We start from the raw sequence: 20,975 nt of genomic DNA on the forward strand, positions 1-20,975 counted from the left end.
CGTGGGCGGGGAGGGCCCCCCTCCTCGGGTGGCTGCCCCCCACAGGCCCGGACGGTGGAGGAGGAGGGGGGCGGCGCTGACAGAGCGGCGGGCGGGGGGCGGGGAGGGGCGGGACGGGGCGGGGGAGCCGGGGCTGGCGCGGAGCGGGGTACCGAGCGCGGAGAGCGCTGCCGGGCGCGGAGCAGAGCGCCGGCCGCCGACCGAAAGCCGCGGCGCCCGGCCCGGGGGCGATCGGCCCGTAGCGCCCCCGGGTCTGTCCCCGGGGCGCCATGGCCCCAGCGAGGCCGGGCGCACCCGCGGGGCCCCGGGCGCGTCGGCTAGCGCGCCGCTGAGCAGGGTAAAGCTCGGAGAGGCCGGGGCCCCCCGGGGCACAGGAAGGGGCCGGCGCCATGGAGCCCCCGGCCGCCCCTTCGGAGAGGAGCCTGTCTCTGTCTCTGCCCGGGCCCCGGGAGGGCCAGGCCACCCTGAAGCCGCCCCCACAGCACCTGTGGCGGCAGCCGCGGACCCCTATCCGTATCCAGCAGCGCGGCTACTCTGACAGCGCGGAGCGCGCAGAGCCCGAGCGGCCGCCACACCGGCCCATAGAGCGCGCCGACGCCGTGGACACCGGCGACCGGCCCGGCCTGCGCACTTCTCGCATGTCCTGGCCCTCGTCCTTCCACGGTACCGGCACCGGCAGCGGCGGCGCGAGCGGAGGCAGCTGCAAGCGGTAAGACTCCGGGCGGCGGACGCGCGTGGAGCGGATAGGCGCGCAGAGAAGACGCCACTCGCCCCGCCGACCGCAGGGGGCGCTGTGCTGCGGGTGGAGTCTGAGTGACTAGCGGGGGTGTGTGTGTTGGGGGGGGGGGAGTTCCACTGTGGGGGCGTCCGGGACCCGACCCTGGTGGTGTCCTGTACCCGAACACCCTTCCTACTGAAGCTGATCCTGGGGTCGACTTGGGGGGCGCCATGCTGCATGTGGTAGTAACGACGCCTCGGTTCAGGGCTGCAGCTTTGGAGTCTGCACCCTTAGTTGGTGACGGTGCAGAACATGGCTAAGCTGGGTACTTGAAGGGACTTTCCTGGGGGCACTGAACTGGCAGCTAGATTCACTACGCTTGTGGATGATCTCGAGGGCACCGTAAGGGGCCGCTTCCTAGGATCCCAGTGTTTCCTCCAGGCTGAGGGGCGCTGGCCATCCTGGGGAGTGGAGGACTGTGCGGGGGACATTCGGGGGACTCGCCCTGAAGCAGCTGGGGTCAGAAATCCAGAGGGGGTTTTGGGGGGAGCACTGTGTTGGGGGCCTGTGTGCGGGTTGGAGCTTCCTCTCAGGACAGGAGTGTTAGGTTCAGTAGCTGCCCCGGGGTGCACAATCCCGGCACAGGGTAAGGGAGTCTCTGCCTCCCAGAGGGGACAGTGTTAGTGAGGGAGGTGTTGGGCTGACTCCAATGGTATCCTCACCGACCTGGGGTGGCTCCAGCTGGTGGGGTATGACTAGCTGGGTCTGCCTTCGCTCCATGCTCTGCCCGGGCTTCTGGGGCCCTGTGACTGTGACATAGGATTATGTGGGCTCTGGGGACAGTGATTATGGCAGTGGAACTGTGTGTGCTTCTGAGACAGTGATGGTGACACAGTGACGGTGTGCTTCCAGGACAGTAATTGTGACAGTGTGACTTGTGTACTTAAGAGTCACGGTAACTGTGACAGTATGACTGCGTGAGCTCCCAGGACCAGGATCGTGTGACTGTGTGCTTCTGGGACAGCGATTGTGACAATGACCGTGTGTGCTCTTGAGGCAGTGATTGTGTATGCGCTCCGGGGATGCAGCGATGGTGGCACTGTGATGTGTACATTCCGGGACATTGTGACTGTGTCAACAGGACTGTCTGTGCTCCCAGAGACATTGACTGAGACAGTGACATGCTCTCAGCTGCCTCTGTCCCCTGTGTCCAGGAGTCCTCTGACTTCCGGAGTGTGCTCCCTCTACCACCTGGTGTTCTCAGTTACTGTGCCTGCTCTAGTGGTGCTCGGGGTCTGACTGTGTGCTTTGGTGACATGTATGACCGAAGGCTTCGACTGTATGCTTTGTCTGACCCCCATGGGTGCCCCTCTGCTTGGGACGTCATTAAGACGGTCAAATCCCGGCCTCTTATTGCCGGAGTTCCCGAGGGAGGCCCCTCTGGGCTGTGACCCTGCAATTCTCGCTCTCTCCGGGGACTTCCAGCAGGCCCTACAGCCCCCCCAAACCACCCCCCATCCCCATTGGAGACATACCCAGACCCAGCACCCCCGCCCCCAGCAGGAAGCGAGTGTCATGGGCCCAGCACACACAGCCTGCTATTTCCCAAAGGGAACCAGAGAGAAGCTGAAAGAAAACAAAACTGGAATCAACAGGAAATGCCAAGACCAAGGGCTGTGTGCCAAACTGGCTCAGGTCACTGTCCTGAGAGACGAATGAAGGAGCAGAGTGCAGGGGGCCCTACTCCTTTTTAAGACCCCAGAGACTCCCCCTACCCTAGTCTCTGGGCTGCTGACTCTCTGGGGACAGTAGCTGAGTGGTAATAATCATCATTATCTTAGTGGCATCTATCTTGTAATGGCTCACTCTTGGGCTCCATGCTGGGGACTTTCCTACACGTCTCTTCTTCTCCAGTGCCTCATCAGGTATTCCTGCTGGACACACGGAGGCCCGGAGGGGCAAAGTCCCTTCTCCTTCTTGCCCAGGCTCACACAACCAGGAAATGGCAAAGCCGAGATCCCAACATCCATCTGTCTGATGCCTGGGGTCCTGGCACAAGTGTCTTGCCCTCTCTGAGCCTCAGTTTCCCTGTCTGTTAAGTAGGGCTTTGGCACTGCTCTGTGGGAGGGGGGTGTTTGAGAGTTCTGTGCGAATGGGGATGTGTGTAAAGGACTGCACACAGTGAGTGCTCCGTAGATAGTCGCTCAGGGACCTGCACTCAGGGGAGGAGGTGGGGCTTGGGTAGACCTTGCCCCTTCAGGGTGGGAAGGAAAAACAGGAACCTCGAGTACAGGTTTCTGTTTCTCTGTGGGCCTGTGTAGCCTGCAGTGGTTGTGGCCTTGGTGCCAGTGTCCTCCCCCCACCCCTGGGCGGAAGGAGGAAGGGGAAACTAAGAGGCCGCCAGTGGGAACCTGGCTCCTTAGAATTGGCTTTCTGCCGGCCTGTGTCTCCAGAAAGGGGGTTCCCTGAGTGCACACAGGGCGTTCCAGTGCTACCCACGTTGCAGTTCATGCAGCCACCAAAAACGGGATCCAGACAGCCCTCCGGACTCGAGTCACAGGAACCCTCAGAGAGAGGGCACTGCCCCTCATCGGAGATGGCATCCACAACCCCCCTCCAGACCTGGGTTGCATGAGCCTGTGCTCCTGGCGCCCTGCGGGGCTGAGTCACGGCACCACCACGATCTGTCAAGAGGCAGATGGAGCTGGAGGAAGAGAAAGACTCTGTTGATGGTGGGGGCGGAGGGGGGGGGGGAACTTGCCTGAATTGGGGGCGGGGCCAACAAACCGACCCCCTAGCCCCAACCCCGTGCCCTTCTGTACCCCCAAACTCTCCCCGCCGAGGGAGGGCGCTGCAGCGCCCCTGGGAGAGGTTGAAGCAGCTGGACTGGGGTCACCCTCTAGCCCGTGGCCTCTGTCTCCACTTGGGTCCTCGCCTGCCCTCATCTCTGGCTCTCCCTTATCCCTGGCGGTGGCCTGGGAGCGGGTCCCTCCTCGCGCCCCTCCCTCCGCGCGCCCTCTGCTGGATGATGAGAAAGGCACAGGCTGAGTGTGCGTTCCGAGTCCGGACCTGCCTGTGGGACTCCAGTCCCCGCGCAGAACAAAGTCGCCGCCGCCGCCACTACCGGGTGCCCCAGGTTATTATATCATGCTTATCGAGCGCCCCAGAGAGTGGGCGCCAGGCCGGTCGACCGACCGCAGGCTTCGGGTGAGGTCCTCGCCCTCCCCGGGCGGGACCAGGCGGCAATCCCCATCCCGCCGAGCGCGGTGGAGACGGCCGCCTGGCGGATGCAGAGGAATTTGGCGGAGAAGTTGAGGCTGCGGAGTCTCCTCCTCCGGGCTCACCTACGGGCTGGCCCAGGCCGGGGCCTCCAACCTGCGTGTTAACTCCCGGTGTCTTTGGCGCTCTATTCCTGCCCAGGAAACTGAGAGAAGTGACTTGGCCAAGGTCACACAGTGAGGAAGGGCAGACTTGGGGTTAAAAGACCCAGGACTCCTGGACTCCAGCTTGGTGGGTAAGAATCAGATTGTAGCCCTGCCCACGGACTCGCTGTGGGACGGGGGCCCATGATCATGCCTCCCTGCGCCTCAGTTTTTTCCTTACTAAGCCTTTGTGGATAAGATCTGCTGGTCCCCAGGGCTGTGGTAAGGCCGAGATGGCCGCCGTTGGGGCTGGGCAGCCAGGAGCTGGGGCTTTTGAGAACCGGCTCCCAACATCTGCAGGGAAAAAGGGGGGCATCCTCTAACTACAATCCTGGGCCCTGGCTGCAAGGGCACCCCCTCTTTCACCAGCCACAGAATGACTGCGGGCTCTGAGTAGCAGGTAGGGCTTTGGGCCTGGGGGAACTGCGAACTGACCAGGTGAGGACAGAGTTTTGCGGGGCACTGAGCCCACTGTCTTCACTCCTGAGTAAGAGCTCAAATCCAGTCTTTGCCCTTGACTTGCTGTGTGACCCGAGGACAGGATTTCACCTGTCTGAGCCTCATTTTCCTCATGTGGCCATCCATTCCACAGACACTGACTGCACATCTTCAGGCAGTAGCAGAGAATGAAATAGACCCTGTCCCTGCTGTCCTGGAGTTCTCAGGCTAGTGGGTGAGGAAGAAATAACAAATAAAGGCCTATAATAGTTCCAGATGATGCCATGTGGGACATGAAGAGAAGAGGGATCCTGGGGAGAGGGAAGGCCTGGCTGAAGAGGTCACATTTGAGCAGAGACCTGAATGGAGTGGCAGAGGAGGCTCGGTGAGCCTGAGGGAAGAAGGTGACAAGCAGAGGGAACAGGCAGTTCAAAGGTCCTGGGGTAGGAGCATGTCTGTTATGTTCTAGGAAAAGTAGAGAGGCAGGTGTGGCTGGGCAGAGTGAGCAAAGGGTGAGTGGAAGGAAATGAGGCAAGGAGGTGCCAGGGCAGCTCACATAGGGCTTCGCAGGCTATGGTCAAGGTTGGCTTTAGGGTTCAGTTTATCTCTGACTTGCTAGGAAGGGACAAAGCTCACTGAGCTGGAAACAGACTGAACCGTGAAGGGCCTGTGTAGCCTAGTGACTAAAATCCCAGTCTCTGGAGTCAGACAACAGGTGACCCTGGCCGAGTCACTTCCCTTTCCCGTGCTTCAGGCTCCCCATCTCTGAAATGGGCCTGTTCAGAACGCTATTTCCAAAGTCTGGCCTGAGGAATCAGCAAAACAGTGCAGGGAAACCTGAGGGCAGGTGCCTAAGAATGCTCTTCCTTTCTGTTTGTGCCTGGACCAAGAGGTCCCAGTGGCCAGAACAAGGGTCTTAGTGGGTTTAGAGCAGGAGTTTTCACCTGAGGGCAATTCTGGCCTCCAGCGGACATGTGGAAAATGGCTGGAGACATTTTAGTTTAATGACTGGAGAGAGGTGCTACAGGGCATTATCTGGTGCCCAATGTCAATAGTGCCAAGACTGGGACACCCTGCATTCCTAACGAGGTGATATTACCTCCAAGGGGGTGAAAGTTGGTTCTTGGGTGGGTATGTGGGAAAAAAAATCTTACATTTATGTATAAAGCCCAAATATACACATAGGACATAAACAGATACACAGTACAGGCATACCTTGCTTTGTTACCACACTTTTTGTTATTTTTTTAATGTTTTTTATTTATTTTGAGACAGAGAGAGACAGAGCATGAGCAGGGAAGGGGCAGAGAGAGGGAGACACAGAATCCAAAGTAGGCTCCAGGCTCTGAGCTGTCAGCACAGAGCCCGATGCGGGGCTCGAACCCACGGACTGTGAGATCATGACCCGAGCCGAAGTCGGATGCTTAACCGACTGAGCCACTCAGGCTCCCCTATTACTGCACTTTTTAAAGTTTATTTATTAAAGTTTATTTATTTTGAGAGAGAGAGAGAGAACATGCATGCAAGTGGGAGAGGGGTGGAGAGAGAGAGGGAGTGAGAGTGACAATCCCATGCAGGGCTCGAACTCATGAACTGACCTGAACTCATGAACTCGAACTCGAACTCATGAACTGACCTGAGCCAAAGTCAGATGCTTGCCTGACTGATCCACCCAGGTACCCCAGGTTATTCATTTTGAGAGAGAGAGAGAGAGAGAGAGAGAGAGGGAGAGAGAGAGAGAGAGGTTGGAGGAGGGGGCAGAGAGAGAGGGAGAGAGAATCCCAAGCAGGCTCTGCACTGACAGTGCAGAGCCTGATGTGGGACTCGAACTCAGGAACTGTGAGATCATGACCTGAGCTGAAATCAAGAGTCAAACACGTAACCGACTGAGCCACCCAAGCTCCCCAGAGGTACTGCATTTTTTACATGCAGTATCTCGTTTCTGTGTGTCCCATTTCGGTAGTTCTTGCAATGTTTCCAAACTTTTTCATCATTATTATTAAATTTATTCTCTTCCTCTGTGATCCATCTGCTGTTACTAGAGTAACCACTTGGGGGCGCCACGAACCGCACCTATAAGAGACCGCAGACTTCCTCCATGAAAGTCAGTGTGGGATCTGACCACTCCCCTGACCAGCTGTTGCCCAGTGTCTCCCTTTCCTTGGGCCTCCCTATTCCCTAAGACATAGCAATTTTGAAATTAGGCCAAAATTAGTCACCCTGATGGCCTTTCAGTGTTCAAGTGAAACAGTCACACGTATCTCTCACTTCAAATCAAAACCCAGAACTGATGAAGCTTCGTGAGGAAGGAGTGTTGCAAGCTGACGTAGGCTGAAAGCTAGGCCCCTTGTACCAGACAGCGAGCTTCATTGTGAATGCAAACGACAAGTTCTTGGAGGAAGTTAAAGGTGCAGCACAGGAATGATAAGAAAGAAAAACAACATTATTGCTGACTTGGGAGCAAGTTTTAGGGGTCAAGACAGAAGATCAAACTAGCCACAACATTCCCCTTAAGCCAAAGCCTCATCCAGAGCAAGGCCCTCACTCTCTTCCGTTCTGTGGAGGCTGAAAGAGGTGAGAAAGCGGCAGAAGGCGCGTTTGAAGCTAGCAGAGGCTGGTTCATGAAGTTTAAGGACATAAGCTGTCTCCACAACATCAAAGACGGAGGTGAGGCCGCAAGTACCGATGTAGAAGCTGCAGAAAGCCATCCAGAAAGATCTAGCTAAGCTGATCAATGGTGGCTACGCCAAAGAACACATTTTCTCTTTTTTTTTTTCAATATATTTTTAAAAATATTTATTGGTTTTTGAGGGAGAGACAGACAGCGCACGCCAGGGAGGGGCAGAGAAAGAGAGAGAGAGAGAGAAAGACAGGCTCCAGGCTCTGAGCTATCAGCACAGAGCCTGACGCGGGGCTCGAACTCTGATCGGGAAGATCATGACCTGAGCCGAAGTCAAATGCTTAACCGACTGAGCCACCCAGGCGCCCCCACAACACATTTTCAGTGTAGACAAAGCAGCCTTCTATCGGAAGATACCATGTAGGACTTTCATAGCTAGAGAGGAGAAGTCAGTGCCTGGCTTCAAAGTTTCAAAGGGCTCTCTTGTTAAAGGCAAATGGAGCTGGTGACTTTAAGTGAAAACCGGTGCTCATTTACCATTCTGAAAATCCTAGGGCCCTTAAGAATGATTCCAATGATTCTCTGTCTGTGCTCTGTAAATGGAACAACAGAGCCCAGATGACAGCACATCTATTTACAACGTGGTTTTACTGAATAATTTAAACCCACTGTTGAGACCTACTGCTCAAAAAAAAAAAAAAAAAAAGTTTCCTTTCAAAATATTACTGCTCATTGACCATGCACCTGGCCAGCCATGAGCTCTGATGGAGACGTACAATGAGATCAATGTTGTTTTCATGCCGGCTCAGGCAACATCCATTCTGCAGCCCACAGATTGAGGAGTAATTTTGACTTTCAAGTCTTCCTATTTAAGAAATCCATTTTGTAGAGCTCTGGATGCCACAGAAAGTGACTCCTCTGATAGATCTGGGCAAAATAAATTGAAAGCCTTCTGGAAAGGCTTTGCCATTCTAGATGCCATTATGAACATTCTGGTTCATGGGAAGAGGTCAGAATACCAACGGGTGCAGGAGCCTGAAAGAAGCTGATTCCAACCCTTGTGGATGACTGTGGGGGTTCCAGACTTCAGTGGGGGGAGCGCCTGGGTGGTCAGTCGGTTAAGCGTCCGCCTTCGGCTCAGGTCATGATCTCGCGGTCTGTGGGTTCGAGCCCCGCATCAGGCTCTGTGCTGATGGCTCGGAGCCTGGAGCCTGCTTCAGATTCTGTGTCTTTCTCTGCCCTTCCCCTGCTCGTGCTTTGTCTCTGTCTCTCAAGAATAAATAAACATTAAAAAAAAAATGTTTTTTAAGAAGAAAAGACTTCAGTGGAGGAAGTCACTGCAGGTGTGGTGGGAATCAGAAATGGAGCCTGAGGATAGGATTGCCTCACTGCAATCTCATGATCAAACTTGAACGGAAGAGGAGTCGCTTCTTATTGGATGAGCAAAGAATGTGGTTTCTTGAGATGGCATCTACTCCTAGGGAAGATGCTGTGAAGATTGTTGCAATGACCAGGTTTTAGAATATTACGTGAAGTTTGTTGATAAAACAGCAGCAGGGTTTGAGAGGATTGACTTCCATTTTGAAAAAAGTTCTAGGGGCTCCTGGGTGGCTCAGTCAGTTAAGTGACCAGGTCTTGATTTTGGCTCAGGTCATGATCTTACGTTTCGTGAGTTTGAGCCCTGCATCGGGCTCCATGCTGACACTGCAGAGCCTGTTTGGGATTCTCTCTCTCTCTCTCTCTCTCTCAAAATAAATAAATAAACTTAAAAAAAAAGAAAGTCATTCTACAGTGGGTAAAGTGGTACTGAACAGCATCACATGATCCGGAGAACTGACTCCTAAAAAGAAGAGTCGATCAATGTGGCAAGCTTCATTGTTTCCTTATTTTAAGAAATTACCACAACCATCCTGACCTGTCAGCAGCCATCAACATCAAGGCAAGACCCTGCACCAGCCAAAGGATGGACTCGCTGAAAGCTTGGATAATGGTTAGCGTTTTTTTAGCAACAAAGTATTTTTAAATTAAGGTACGTACATTTTTTTTAGACGTAACACACACTTAGTAGACTACAGTGTAGTATAAACATAACTTTTACACGCACTGGGAAACCACAAAATTCATTTGGCTTGCTTTATTGTGACGTTCGCTTTATTGCAATGGTCTGGAACTGAACCCACAATATCTCTGAGTTATGCCTGTGTATCGGTGGCTTTAATATTTCATAGAGAAGGCAGTTTGGGAGTTGGGACTGTCTAAGCAGGCTATTCCTTGGGGGGAGGGGGCAATAATGAAATAAAGGTGGCAAACACTGGTCTCGAGCCTGGCTCAGACGCTCATTGGTTGTGTGACCTCGAGCAGGTTGTTTCTCGCCAAGACTCAGTTTTCCCATCTGTAAAATAGGGACAACAATATATCACTTTGCAGGTATTTAATGAGGATTAAATAAGATCATAGCTAGAGGTACTAAATGCCCAGGAGGCATTCTGAAGATTAGCTGCTATCATCGTCATCATCATCATCTGTATCCTCTTTTTTTTTTTAATTTTTAATGTTTATTTATTTTGGAGAGAGACAGAATGTGAGCAGGGGAGGGGCAGAGAGAGAAGGAGACACAGATTCGGAAGCTGGATCCAGGCTCCGAGCTGTCAGCACAACCCGAGGCGGGGCTCGAACTCACGAACTGAGAGATCATGACCTGAGGCAAAGCCGGATGCTCAACCAACTGAGCCACCCAGGCGCCCCTGTATCCTCTTTTTTAAAATAAGAATTTATTTTTTTTAAAGGCTTATTATTTTGCGAATGTGAGAGACAGAGCGTGAACAGGGGAGGGGCGGAAAGAGAGGGAGACACAGAATCTGAAGCAGGCTCCAGGCTCTGAGCTGTCAGCACAGAGCCCAACACGGGGCTCGAACCCACAAATCAAGAGATCGTGACCTGACCCAAAGTCGGACGCCCAACCAACTGAGCCACCCAGGCACCCTTGTATCATCTTGCTAGTACGGTGGCTTGTGCATTATAAGCTCTCTGTAAATGTTTTGTCAGATAATCATAGCTGACATTCAGTGAGTGTTTACTATGTCCAAACACTTTTCTGAGGCTTTGTTTTTTTTTTAATTGTCCATCCGTGAGATGCATAGTATTATTATGCCCATTTTACAGTTGGGAAAACTGAGGCTCAGTGAAATGAAATGGCTGGCCCAAAGTCAAATGACTAAGTGCCAGAGGCCAGACTCAAGCCTAGGTCAGCCAGTTCTGGGGCCCATGACAACAGAGCCAAAAGGTAGAGAGAGAAAGGTATTCATAAGGGCATGGCCCTAAAATAGAGATTCGTTCTGTTTTTCTTTCCCACTTCCCTAATCCCAAAGGGCCGCAGACAGGTTGGGGTAGTCTCTGGAATTATAACCAGCTGGCTAACTTTGTTCAAGAATCTTCACTTCAGTCTCCATTTCCTCATTTGTGAAAGGGGTGAACATGTGCCCAACAGAGTAGGCAGAGCCACTGAAGGGACTCCAGAAAGTTCCTATCTGTTTGTACTGCTCTGCCGAGGGGAGGTCGGCTTCTTGGGGCACCTCGTGAGCTGTGGAGGGCCCCAGTTCTAAGGGGCCTCAGAGATCCTAAGGGGTGGGAGGACGGGGCGGGGGCAGGTCTTAGGAGCCTCTAGGGGCTTGTGAACTCACTCAGCTTCTGTGTCTCAGAAGCTGTGGGGGGCATTCTGGAGGTGTCCCCAAGGATTGTGGGTTTATCTTGGTTTGGGGAGGTAGCCTAGGGATATAGGACTGTCTTAGGAACTATGGAGGAATCTAGTTGTGGCCCTGGGGTCTATGGATTTTGATGGCAGCTACATGGTTACATGGGAGCACTCTTTGAGTCTGAAGACACCCCTGAGGTTATTTTGTATCTCTGAACTTGTGGGGGCATCTCCGGGATGCTGCCGAGCCACTCAGGGATTGAGGGGGACATCCGAGAGACTGTGGAAGCCATCTTAGGGTCTGTGAGGGATCCCAGAATTTGGGGGGGGGGGCCTCATGCAGACTGTGGGAATGCTCGGTGGCTGTGGGAAATTCTAGGGGTACTCTGGGGGCCTCTGCATGACTCCGGGATGGTGGGGGTGCTCTAAGAGATTTTGGAGACTTCTGAGGAAACCTGGTGATGGTCCTGGGATCTGAAGGAGTTTCATTTGTGGGTGTGTTCTGAGATTCTTAGGGTGCCCCTGGAGTTTGTGGGGATATATCAGTAACAATGAGGACATCAGTAAGGGACATTTGGGAAGCTATGGGATTGTCCCAGGGTGTATGGGGCCTCTCAGCGCATCTCTGGCTTTTGGGGGGAACTCAGGGATTTGGGGTATCTCTGGATTGTGTGAGGACAACTCAGGGATGGTTGGGACATTCTCTGGAATTTTGGGGACATCTGAAAGACCTTGGGGATGCCCCTGAGGTTAGTGAGGGCCACAGCGGTTTGTGAGAACACTCCAGGGATTTGCGGGGGGGCACCCCCGATGTTTGTAGAGGCGCTTCCGGCGACTGTAAGCACCTTAAGGGGACTGCGGGGAGGGCCCTGCGGTCTGAGGGGTGTCCCTCGGCAGCCGCGTGGGCGCCCCAGGCCCGCCCCGCCCCAGGGGCGGCCCCAGAGCGAAGCCGGAAGGGCCGAGGCCGCCCGGCGGGGTGGGGCCCGTGGGCCCCAGGGCTGGGCGGCCGGCCTGCGTGGGCTGCCCGGGGCAGGCGGGCGGCGCTGCTCCCCAGCGCCCGCTGAGGCGGGGCTGCCCCGCGCCCCCTGTGGTTATGGCGCGGCCGCAAGGCCTGGGCCGCATCCCCGAGCTGCAGCTGGCGGCCTTCCCGGCGGTGGCGGCGGCCGAGGACGAGGCGTTCCTGCCTGAGCCCCGGCCCCGCGCGCACCCCGCCGCCCGCGTTCGCCGCCCTCCTCGCCCGTCTTCTTTGCCATCCCGTCCCCAACTTTCCGCCGGCGTCTTCGGCTTCTCCGCAGCCATCAGGACTTTGGCCGCCAGGCGTGGGCTGGGTAAGTGCGCGCCAGCGGCGGTGGGTTCGAATCTCCCTTGGCCACCCGGCAGGCCAGGTCTGGGGTTCCTAGCGGGCCCTCCGCTGCCTAACTTCCCCTCGTCCGTCCCAGGACAGCGATAAAAATCATCCCTGCCCTCCAGGGTTGCCGTGGAGACATCTGATAGGGCATGCAGTAGGCACTCAATAAACGTGAAGTTCCTCCCGCTACCTTGGCAGACCTCAGTCTGCAGTCAGGCTTTGGACGAGTGAGGCCAACCTGCCATCCAACCGCGATCTGGGGACACGTGTTCGATTCTGCTAGCCTCAGTGTAAAGGCCTGTGAAATGGGGCCAGCGCTGCTGTCTGGGGGTTGCCTTGCCAGGAGGCTCAGTGATGTTACCGGGTGCACCGGGCACAGAGGGCAAATGCACTTTCTCTTCCTGGCCAGACTCGGGGTGGGATGCGAGGCGAGGAGCCCGGAGACACATCCGGTCTGGCTTCCCAGTGTCCGTTTAACTCGGAAACCGAGGTTGACAGCCCAGAGGTGGGCACGGGCTGGCTCTGGGGGCTTTTCCAGAGCCAGGAGAGGGTCCTCTGGTTACCCCCTTGCCCCCCTACTCTCCGCATGCACTTGTTTGGAACCTGAGGTCCGAGACATAGTGGGAGAGGACACCGCCCGGACAGGCTCAGCGTCTGGACCCAGGGAAGAGATTGGCGAGGGGAGAGGAGAGGAGGAGGGGTCGGGAGCCCAGCGTGGAGCCGGGGAGGGTGTGTGTGTTGGGGGGAGAAATCAGTGCCTCTCCCCGGGTTTCTCTCTGTGTCTCTGTCTCCACTTCTGTCTTTCCTGTTTCTTCCCCTTCCCCGCATCCGTCGTCCCTCCCCTGGGTTTTTGTCACCGGACCCCGCACTCCGCCGCCGGCGCGGGCGAGTCTCTTTCCCCCTGGGGCGTGCTGCGTTCAGAGGGCTCCAGCGGGCCCAGCTCGACGTCATTCGGGAGGGAGGCGGGGCCAGGGACAAGGCGTGGCGGGGGTTGGGGGGGGGGGGCCGGGGCCCGAGCCCAGGAATCGGGAGCCTCCCCCCCCTCCACCGCAGGCCCGGGGGGAGGGGGGCAAGTGGGAAGTGTGCACAGAGTTCCACAGGAGAAGGCAGGAGCGGAGCCCTCTCAGGCGCTGGGGACCCGGAGACACCCAATCGCCCGGGGCCCGTCCCTGGGGGGGTCACCGGGAGGGCGGGTGTGGAGGCGGTGCCGCTGGTGGCCACAGACACCTCGGGCCTGTGAACAGTGAACGCCACACCACCGTGCCGCTGTCCTCATGCTCGCCCCGACAGCCTTTGGCACCCATGCGCTCGGGTACAGCGCCTCGGGCAAGGCCCCGGCCCCCTGACCTGACACTGCCCCCCACGGGCCCTGAGTCCCTGGTCCACTTCTCCTTCAGCGACGAGGACACCTGTTGGCACCCTCCAGGCAGACCTGTCAGGTGGGTGGCCTGGGGCCAATTCCCTCCTTTGGCACTGAGGGCTCTGGCTGGGGTGTGTGTGGGGGGTGTGTGTGGGGGGGGGTAGAGGGTGCCCAGTGGGCCTTGGGGAGTCCCCAAAGTGGCTTCCAGGGTCTGCCTGCAGCCCCATCCCCTTCTCCAGCCCCCAAATTCTTAGTGCTGCTGTTGTCTTCCTGCAGGTGATAGCCCTCAAAAGGAGTGCTAGGTCCTGCCCCCTTCCTATTTGAGATGGGATCCCTTCACCCTCTTTGTGCCCCTAAACCTGGGTCTCTGGCACTCATGTTGGTACCAAATATGGGTGTCCAGCGTCACCTGGGCTCCACTCCCAGGCCACCGGCCTGGAGCCAGGTCCCTCTGGCCCTGCTCTGCTCAGCGCCTCCAGTCTTACCCACCCCCTCCTTGCTGGGGCTGCCAGGCTGAAAACCAAGCTGGGGTGGGGGAGGGGGGCAGCTCCTGCTGGAACTCCTGGGGGTTATTTAGAATCAACTGGACAGTGCTGGGGCAGAGAAAATTCTCAGGGTACGGCCGCCTCGTTCTCGCTCCCCTCTACTAATCCCTTCAGCCAAGCCAGACACACACAGACACAAACACAGACGCACCCACCCACACACAGGGTAATCGGGGGTCTGTGTTTACTGTGCAAGGCGTGGGTCTCTGAGGCGGTGGGGACACAAAGAGAATCTCACAGTTGACCCATGGGGGCCACAGAAACCCTGGCTTCGCACAGTCAGTCTCGCGTTACAGGAACGCACTCTCCCCGCAGCCCACACGCAGGCCTGGTTCCCACCTGCACAGAGCCACACATGGGAGCACACACTCAGGAGGCAGGGACAGTCACGGCACATGTGTGGCACACAGGTACACTCTTACAAGGTCACACAAACTCCTAGACACACACACAGATCTGTGCAGGCACCGTGGACACTCGGACCCCACGGACACACCCGGACGTACAAATCCACGCAGAGATCTATACACACACAGGTGCCCTGAGCACACATACACCCTGACTCACACATGCACAGACCCTCTGTGCACACCCGGCCCTACAAACGGCCATGTCACCTGGCACCACACGCCCGCCCTCAACCTCTGTATGACCTTCACAAAGCAAATGCCAGGCCTTTCCATAAAGGCTGCCTGGCACCTCCTACGAGGGAGTCAGGTGCAGTGGGGCAGGGAGCCCGGGGAGGCGCCAGGCCTGCCCGGGGAGATCGACGGACACGGGCTGATTGAGCGTCCAGGTTTGTAGCCTGGCGGCTCAGGTTTAAGTCCTTCTAGTACTAGTCAAGTGGTTCTTTCCCGTCTGCACCTCAGTTTACTTCTCTTGGAAATGGAGCATTGGTACACGTCCAGGCAGAGCACAGCGCCTAGCACATGGCACTTAATGGCAGTTGGCTGCTTTCGTTGTTGTTATGATTTTTACCAACTGGGACCGGTCTCCGTTCCCTGCCGTCCCCCTCCCAGCTTGTTGTTGCCCATTGGCCCCTGCAGCGGAAAGTCTCTGAAGCCTTGGTCTGCCCCTGGGCTGCACAGTCCTCCGGAGGCCCAATGTGATGCAGGCCTAGGGGCCCCGGAGGGGTGGAGGCAAGTGGCAAATTCAACCGGAGAAGGCCACCAAGTGGTCACCTGTCTGAAAGGCAGGTTATTTCCCTTATGATGGAGTGTCTGGGCATGTGGCTGTGATGTCAAGGCCTGTTGGCTACCCTCGACTCCGCTTAATGGCCTAGGGTCCTGCCGGGACATGATTGGAGCAGCCTCCAGCCTGACTTTGGGCCACCCTGAGCAGTGGCAGACAAGGGAAGGGTGACTCCACATAGCACCGGCGTGCCATCCTGGAGGGTAGGTGAGACCCCACGCCCACATACACCCACACTCAGCCTGCAGTTCAACAGGCCCGATGCCCTCCCCTCTGCCCTTCCGAAGCCCGGGGGACATCAGCTCCTGGAAGCACAAACAGCAGGGCCCCAGGGAGCCTCTTCCCATCGTGGCCTCTGGGCTCCTGCTTACGTGATTGGAGCCCCTGGGGCTACAGTATCTGATGCCGGTCGGGCCCACTCTGGGACTTGGGTCTCACCTTCCCTAAACTGTCTTCAGTGTCTAGGGCCAGGGTAGGGTCCTCAGTACGTAAGTATGTTCCTGTCTCCTCCCCCGTGGGACTCAGTAGAGCCAAAAAATCCAGGCTGTGCCCGGGGAGACAGGACGTGGTTCTCAGGCAGCGAGGCCACCAACCCCTCACCATCCCTCTGTGCCCCACTCTCCCCTGTTGCGCCGGGATGTGAACACAACTCACAGAGCTGGTGGGGGACACAACTGGGTTCGGGTGTATAAAGCACTCTGACAATGCCAGGCACACGGCCAATATTCAGGAAGCGTCTTGTTAATATTGCTATATACCTAAAAGGATCTAACCTGTTACCTGGTACACAGCAGGTGCTCAGTAAGTGAGCGTTATCATCAAAGGCCCCAGTTCATGGTCTAAGAATTTTCCATCTTAAGGGTTTTTTTTTTTTTTAATTTACTTTTAAAAAATGAACATATAGTAAAATTCACCTTTTTAAAAAAATATTTTTGAGAGAGGGAGAGAGCACAAGTGGGGGAGGGGCAGAGAGAGAGAGAGAGAGAGAGAGAGAGAGAGCGAGAGAATCTGAAGCAGGCTCCAGGCTCTAAGCTGTCAGTGCAGAGCCCGATGCCGGGCCCGGACCCATGAACCGTGAGATCGTGACCTGGGCCGAAGTCGGTTGCTCAACTGACCGAGCCACCCGGGCGCCCCAAATTCACTCCTTTTGTCTACATTGTATGAGTGTCTTTATTGTAGTAAAATCTACATAACATACTTGTCCACTTGACCGTTTCTTGAGTGTACATTTCAGTGTCGTTAAGTATACTGACATTGTCGTGCAACTGTCACCACCATCCATCTCCAGAACGTCACCACCTTCCCAAACCGCCGCTCTATACCTAGTAAGGTAAGGAAAGGACGCTTGAGTTGTTTCCAGCTCTTGGCTCTTTTGAATCACGCTGCTCTGAATGTTGGCGTACAAATATCTGCTTGAGTCCTGCTTTCGATTCTTAGTGTTTAGTATTTCAATTCTGCGTGTATACCCAGAAGTAGTATTGCTGGATCACACGGTAATTCTATACTTAAGTTTTTAAGGACCGTTTTCTATAGTAACCGCACCATTTCACGTTCCCCCACATCCTCACCAACACTGGTTACTTTACCTTTGTTTTTTCACGATTTTACTCTTTTTAAGTTTTATTTATTTTGACAGAGAGAGAGAGAGAGAGCGCGTACGAATAGGGGAGGAGGGGGAGAGAGAGAAGGAGGGAGAGAGAGCGAGAATCCCGACGTGGGACTCTAACCCACGAACCATGAGACCATGACCTGAGCTGAGGCTGGATGCCCAACCGACTAGGCCGCGCAGGTGCCCCGAAGTTTGTTTTTAAAAGAAGTTTGAATTTGTGACTGTTGAAAATGTCTGATTTCTCTCCTAAAATCGGAATGCCTGGTTGTTGGGGGTCCCCCAGCACCACTCTGCTCTGGGTGTCAGCTGCCTGGCCCCTGCGAACATTTGCTGTGATGGTAGGAATGTGCTCGAATGGGGGCTGAGTGGGCAGAGGGCGGCAGCTCACGTTTCCGTCTGAGGAGTCACGAGACTTGGGACTGAATTCTGGCCCCACCACGCTCTTGCTGCGTGACCCAGAGCTAATCATTCTCCTCTCTGACCTTAGTTTCTTCATCTGTAAAATGGAGTCAACGAAGTCCCTCCCCGTACTCCTACCCCAGGACTGGCCCAGAGAAAAGGGTTAATAGATCCATAGATGCTACTCTAGGGGATTTCAGACCTTCTTTTTCTCCCTTTCTTTCTTTCTTTCTTTCTTTCTTTCTTTCTTTCTTTCTTAATTGATTTTTGAGCGAACGCAGCGGGGGAGGGGCAGAGAGAGAGGGGGACAGAAGATGTGAAGCAGGCTCTGCGCTGACACCACAGAGCCCGACATGGGGCTCGAACTCACGAACTGCGAGATCATGACCTGAGCCGAAGTCGGACGCTCAACCGACTGAGTCACCCAGGCGCCCCTCAGACTTATTTCTTAGCAGAGGGACCATTCAAATAAAATCTTACGCTGACTCTCATTAGGTAGGACTGGAAAGGGGAGGGCTCCATTGCCTTCCCCTACTCCCTTGCACCCACCAGAGCATAGCCTGAAGTCTGCTGACCCTTCTAACCCCCTCACTTTGACGACGGGGGTAACAGACCAGAGAGGGCAGTGGCCTTCCCGAGGCCACACAGTATGTTGCAGGCACGCGGTTCCCCACCAATTCTGCATATCGACTGCTGAGTCCCCTGCCCATGTGGCACGTGTGGGGCCGATGCTTCCTGAGCGTTTTACCTGTGTCAACACTGGTCGCCTGGATGACCTGAGGAAGGTGGCGGTTGTCCCCATTTTGTGGATTAGGGAACTGGAATTCAGTCATTTCACCCCAGTCACGCCTCTGGGAATTAGGCGAGCCAGCATCTCCCTGACTCATCCCGAGCGTCTTGCCGGTGACCCCAGGCTGGGGCCTCGCTCTCTTGCCCTCGGTGTCGCCGGGTCTCTGTCACAGTCTGTCTCTCTCCGCTCCTGACACACCAGCTTCCTTGCTGGTCCTCAAACAAAACCCGAATCCTGCCACAGGGCCTTCGCACTTGCTCTTCCCACCCCCTGGAGTGTCTTCTCCTCCCTCCTGACCAATGGCCTGCTCTTTGTCATCTTTCAGGCCCTGCTCGCAGGTCACCTCCTCAGAGAGGCCTGCCTCCCCTTTCCAGTCTCCGCGTGGCACAACCCCGTTCGCATATTCACTCATTCACACGTTTTATGATTCATCCAGTAAACATTTTATTGGGTGTGCACTGTGTGCCAGGCCGTGTTCTTGGCCCACGGGCTAGAACAAAGAAGACCAAAATCCTTGCTCTGCAAAGCTTAGTTCTAGGAAGGAAGGCAAACAGCAAAGAAGTAAGATATAGAATATGTCAGGTAAGTAGCGGTTATTTTTTGAAAGGAAAGGTAAATACGAAATAGTAAGGCAGAGATTCAGATCTTAGATGTGTTGGTCAGGTGAGGCCTCCCGGGGACACAGCATTTGAGCGGAGGCCTGAAGGCGGCCGGCCGGAGGAGCCATTGGAGGTCTGGGCAGGGGAAACAGCCTGTGCAGAGGCCCTGAGGCAGGAATACATCTGGAATGTTTAGGAAGCAGCCAGGAGGCCATGGAGGCTGGAGTAGACTGAGTGAGGGGGAGACCCGGAGGGCTTGGGGCGGGGCCACCTGGGCCTCAGTGAGGACTTTGGCTTTTGCTCTGGGTGAGCTGGGAGCCATAGAAGGGGCTGAGCAGAAGAGGGATGTGGCTCTCTGGTGGCTGTGGAGGGGAACAGACTGAGGGGCAAGGACAGGAACCAGGGAGCAGGGCAGAGACAAAGGCGCTGGTCCAGGCCACCAATGAGCGGGGCCAGCCGAGGAGGGGGTGAGAAGTGGACGCATTCTGAATAGACGTGGGCAGTGAGGAAAGAGTAGAGCCAAAAAGATCTCCACACTTTTGGCGGTGTGCACGGCCACTAGGCTAACCTGTTTACAGTCTGGCCCTCCCATGCCATTTCCCGTAAGGGACAGATGCTCGTCCGTCTCAGTCACTGCTGTGTCCCAGCACCTCAACAGAGCCTGGCTCACAAAGGCACTCGATCGCTCTGTGATCTCTGCAACCTCCTGTCCCCCGTCTCTACCAGGAGTGTCCTCGGTACCCTTATTCCTCTGCCACCCCCCCCAGTGCCATCTCAGCCCCCCTGACCGCTCTTCTTGCCCACCCCCTTGCAGCTTCGAGGCAGAGAATGGGCCCACGCCATCTCCTGGCCGCAGCCCCCTGGACTCGCAGGCGAGCCCGGGCCTCGTGCTGCACGCCGGGGGGGCTATCAGCCAGCGCCGGGAGTCCTTCCTGTACCGCTCGGACAGTGACTATGACATGTCACCCAAAACCATGTCCCGGAACTCGTCGGTCACCAGCGAGGCGTGAGCACCCCACTCTCACCCTCCAGGCCTGCTCCCAACACAAGCTGCCCTTGCCAGCAGGGAATGGGGACACCGCCTAAGCCCCCTGCCACCTCTCCTTCCCAGTGAAAAGTAAACAGCCCCCTTGCCCACATCGAGGGCTCGGTCCCTTTACAGCATGCCCACCCAGCGAGGTCTGAGGGTGCGCCCCATCTCTGCCCCCCACTCAGCTACGGTGAGCCTCTCCCTCCAGCCCAGCCCGCACCCACATCCTTGCGGTCCCTGCCCACCCAACCTGCCCAAGCCCACTCCTACCCATCGGCAGCTGGGGCCTGGCCCCCCTCGGCCTGTCCCTTCTTCCCACAGAGCATCCACCTCGGCTGAGCCCCCTCTGCCTTCCCCCCCCCCGCTCCAGGCTTCCCTAAACCAGCCCCCCTTATCACGACCACCTGTTAAGGTGTGAGCACCCCCAGACCTGCTCAGCCCCCTCCCCTCTCACTGGATCCTCCAGCCCTGGCCCTACCCATCCAGGTACCCACCTCAGCTCCCCTAACTCCTCTTGCTCCCCATCCCCTCCTACCCACTGCTCTCACCAGCCCCCCCCCCTGCAGTGGATTTATGGCAGCCCCCTTTGTCTCTGCACACCCCCTCCCTGCCCACCCACCTGAGCTCCTCTGTCCGGCCACCGTTCCCTCCAAGACCAGCCCCTGTAGGGTGTGTACCCTTGGGAGGTGTAAGCGCCCTCTCCCCTCACCTGTTGGAGGCCCCCCCCCCCCCACGTCCCAGCCCACCCTCAGCCCAACCCCCATAGAGAGTTGCTTCTCTGGCACCCCAGCCCCTTCTCACCCAGGCCCGGGGGTGTCCCACAGTGAGGACGCCTGACCTGCCCCTGTCCTTGGTTGCAGGCACGCTGAGGACCTCATTGTGACACCTTTCGCCCAGGTAAGACCCCTCCCCTAAGAAAGGAAGGGGCTCCAACCTTCCCCCACACTTGGGGACAGGGACCTAGCCCCAGCCCCTCCGGGTGGCTCCCTCTCCTCACTGCTGGCTCTCCCTCCGTCCCAGGTGCTGGCCAGTCTCCGGAGTGTTCGCAGCAACTTCTCACTCCTGACCAATGTGCCCATTCCCAGCAACAAGTAAGTCAAGGCTGGGCCCCAACATTCATGATCATGAGGCCAGGCACACCTGGGTTCAACTCTTAGCTCTGCTGTGTGCCCTCAGGCAGGAACTTGACCTCTCTGAGCCTCTGTTCAGGCAGCA

At 56.4% G+C, this 20,975-nt stretch overlaps 1 protein-coding gene across 1 annotated transcript in view; it reads left to right on the forward strand.

Moving 5' to 3' along the window:
- The first annotated feature begins 374 nt into the window (after positions 1–374).
- The window catches only part of LOC122213954 (cAMP-specific 3',5'-cyclic phosphodiesterase 4A-like), a 33,812-nt gene continuing 13,211 nt past the window's right edge, over positions 375–20,975 (forward strand). The window contains 4 exon segments of the mRNA XM_042928399.1: positions 375–709; positions 19,545–19,736; positions 20,621–20,657; positions 20,781–20,851. Coding sequence (XP_042784333.1) covers positions 390–709; positions 19,545–19,736; positions 20,621–20,657; positions 20,781–20,851 — 620 coding nt within the window. The 5' untranslated portion in view covers positions 375–389.

Source organism: Panthera leo, chromosome A2 (assembly GCF_018350215.1).
Source record: "Panthera leo isolate Ple1 chromosome A2, P.leo_Ple1_pat1.1, whole genome shotgun sequence".
Taxonomy (NCBI): domain Eukaryota; kingdom Metazoa; phylum Chordata; class Mammalia; order Carnivora; family Felidae; genus Panthera; species Panthera leo.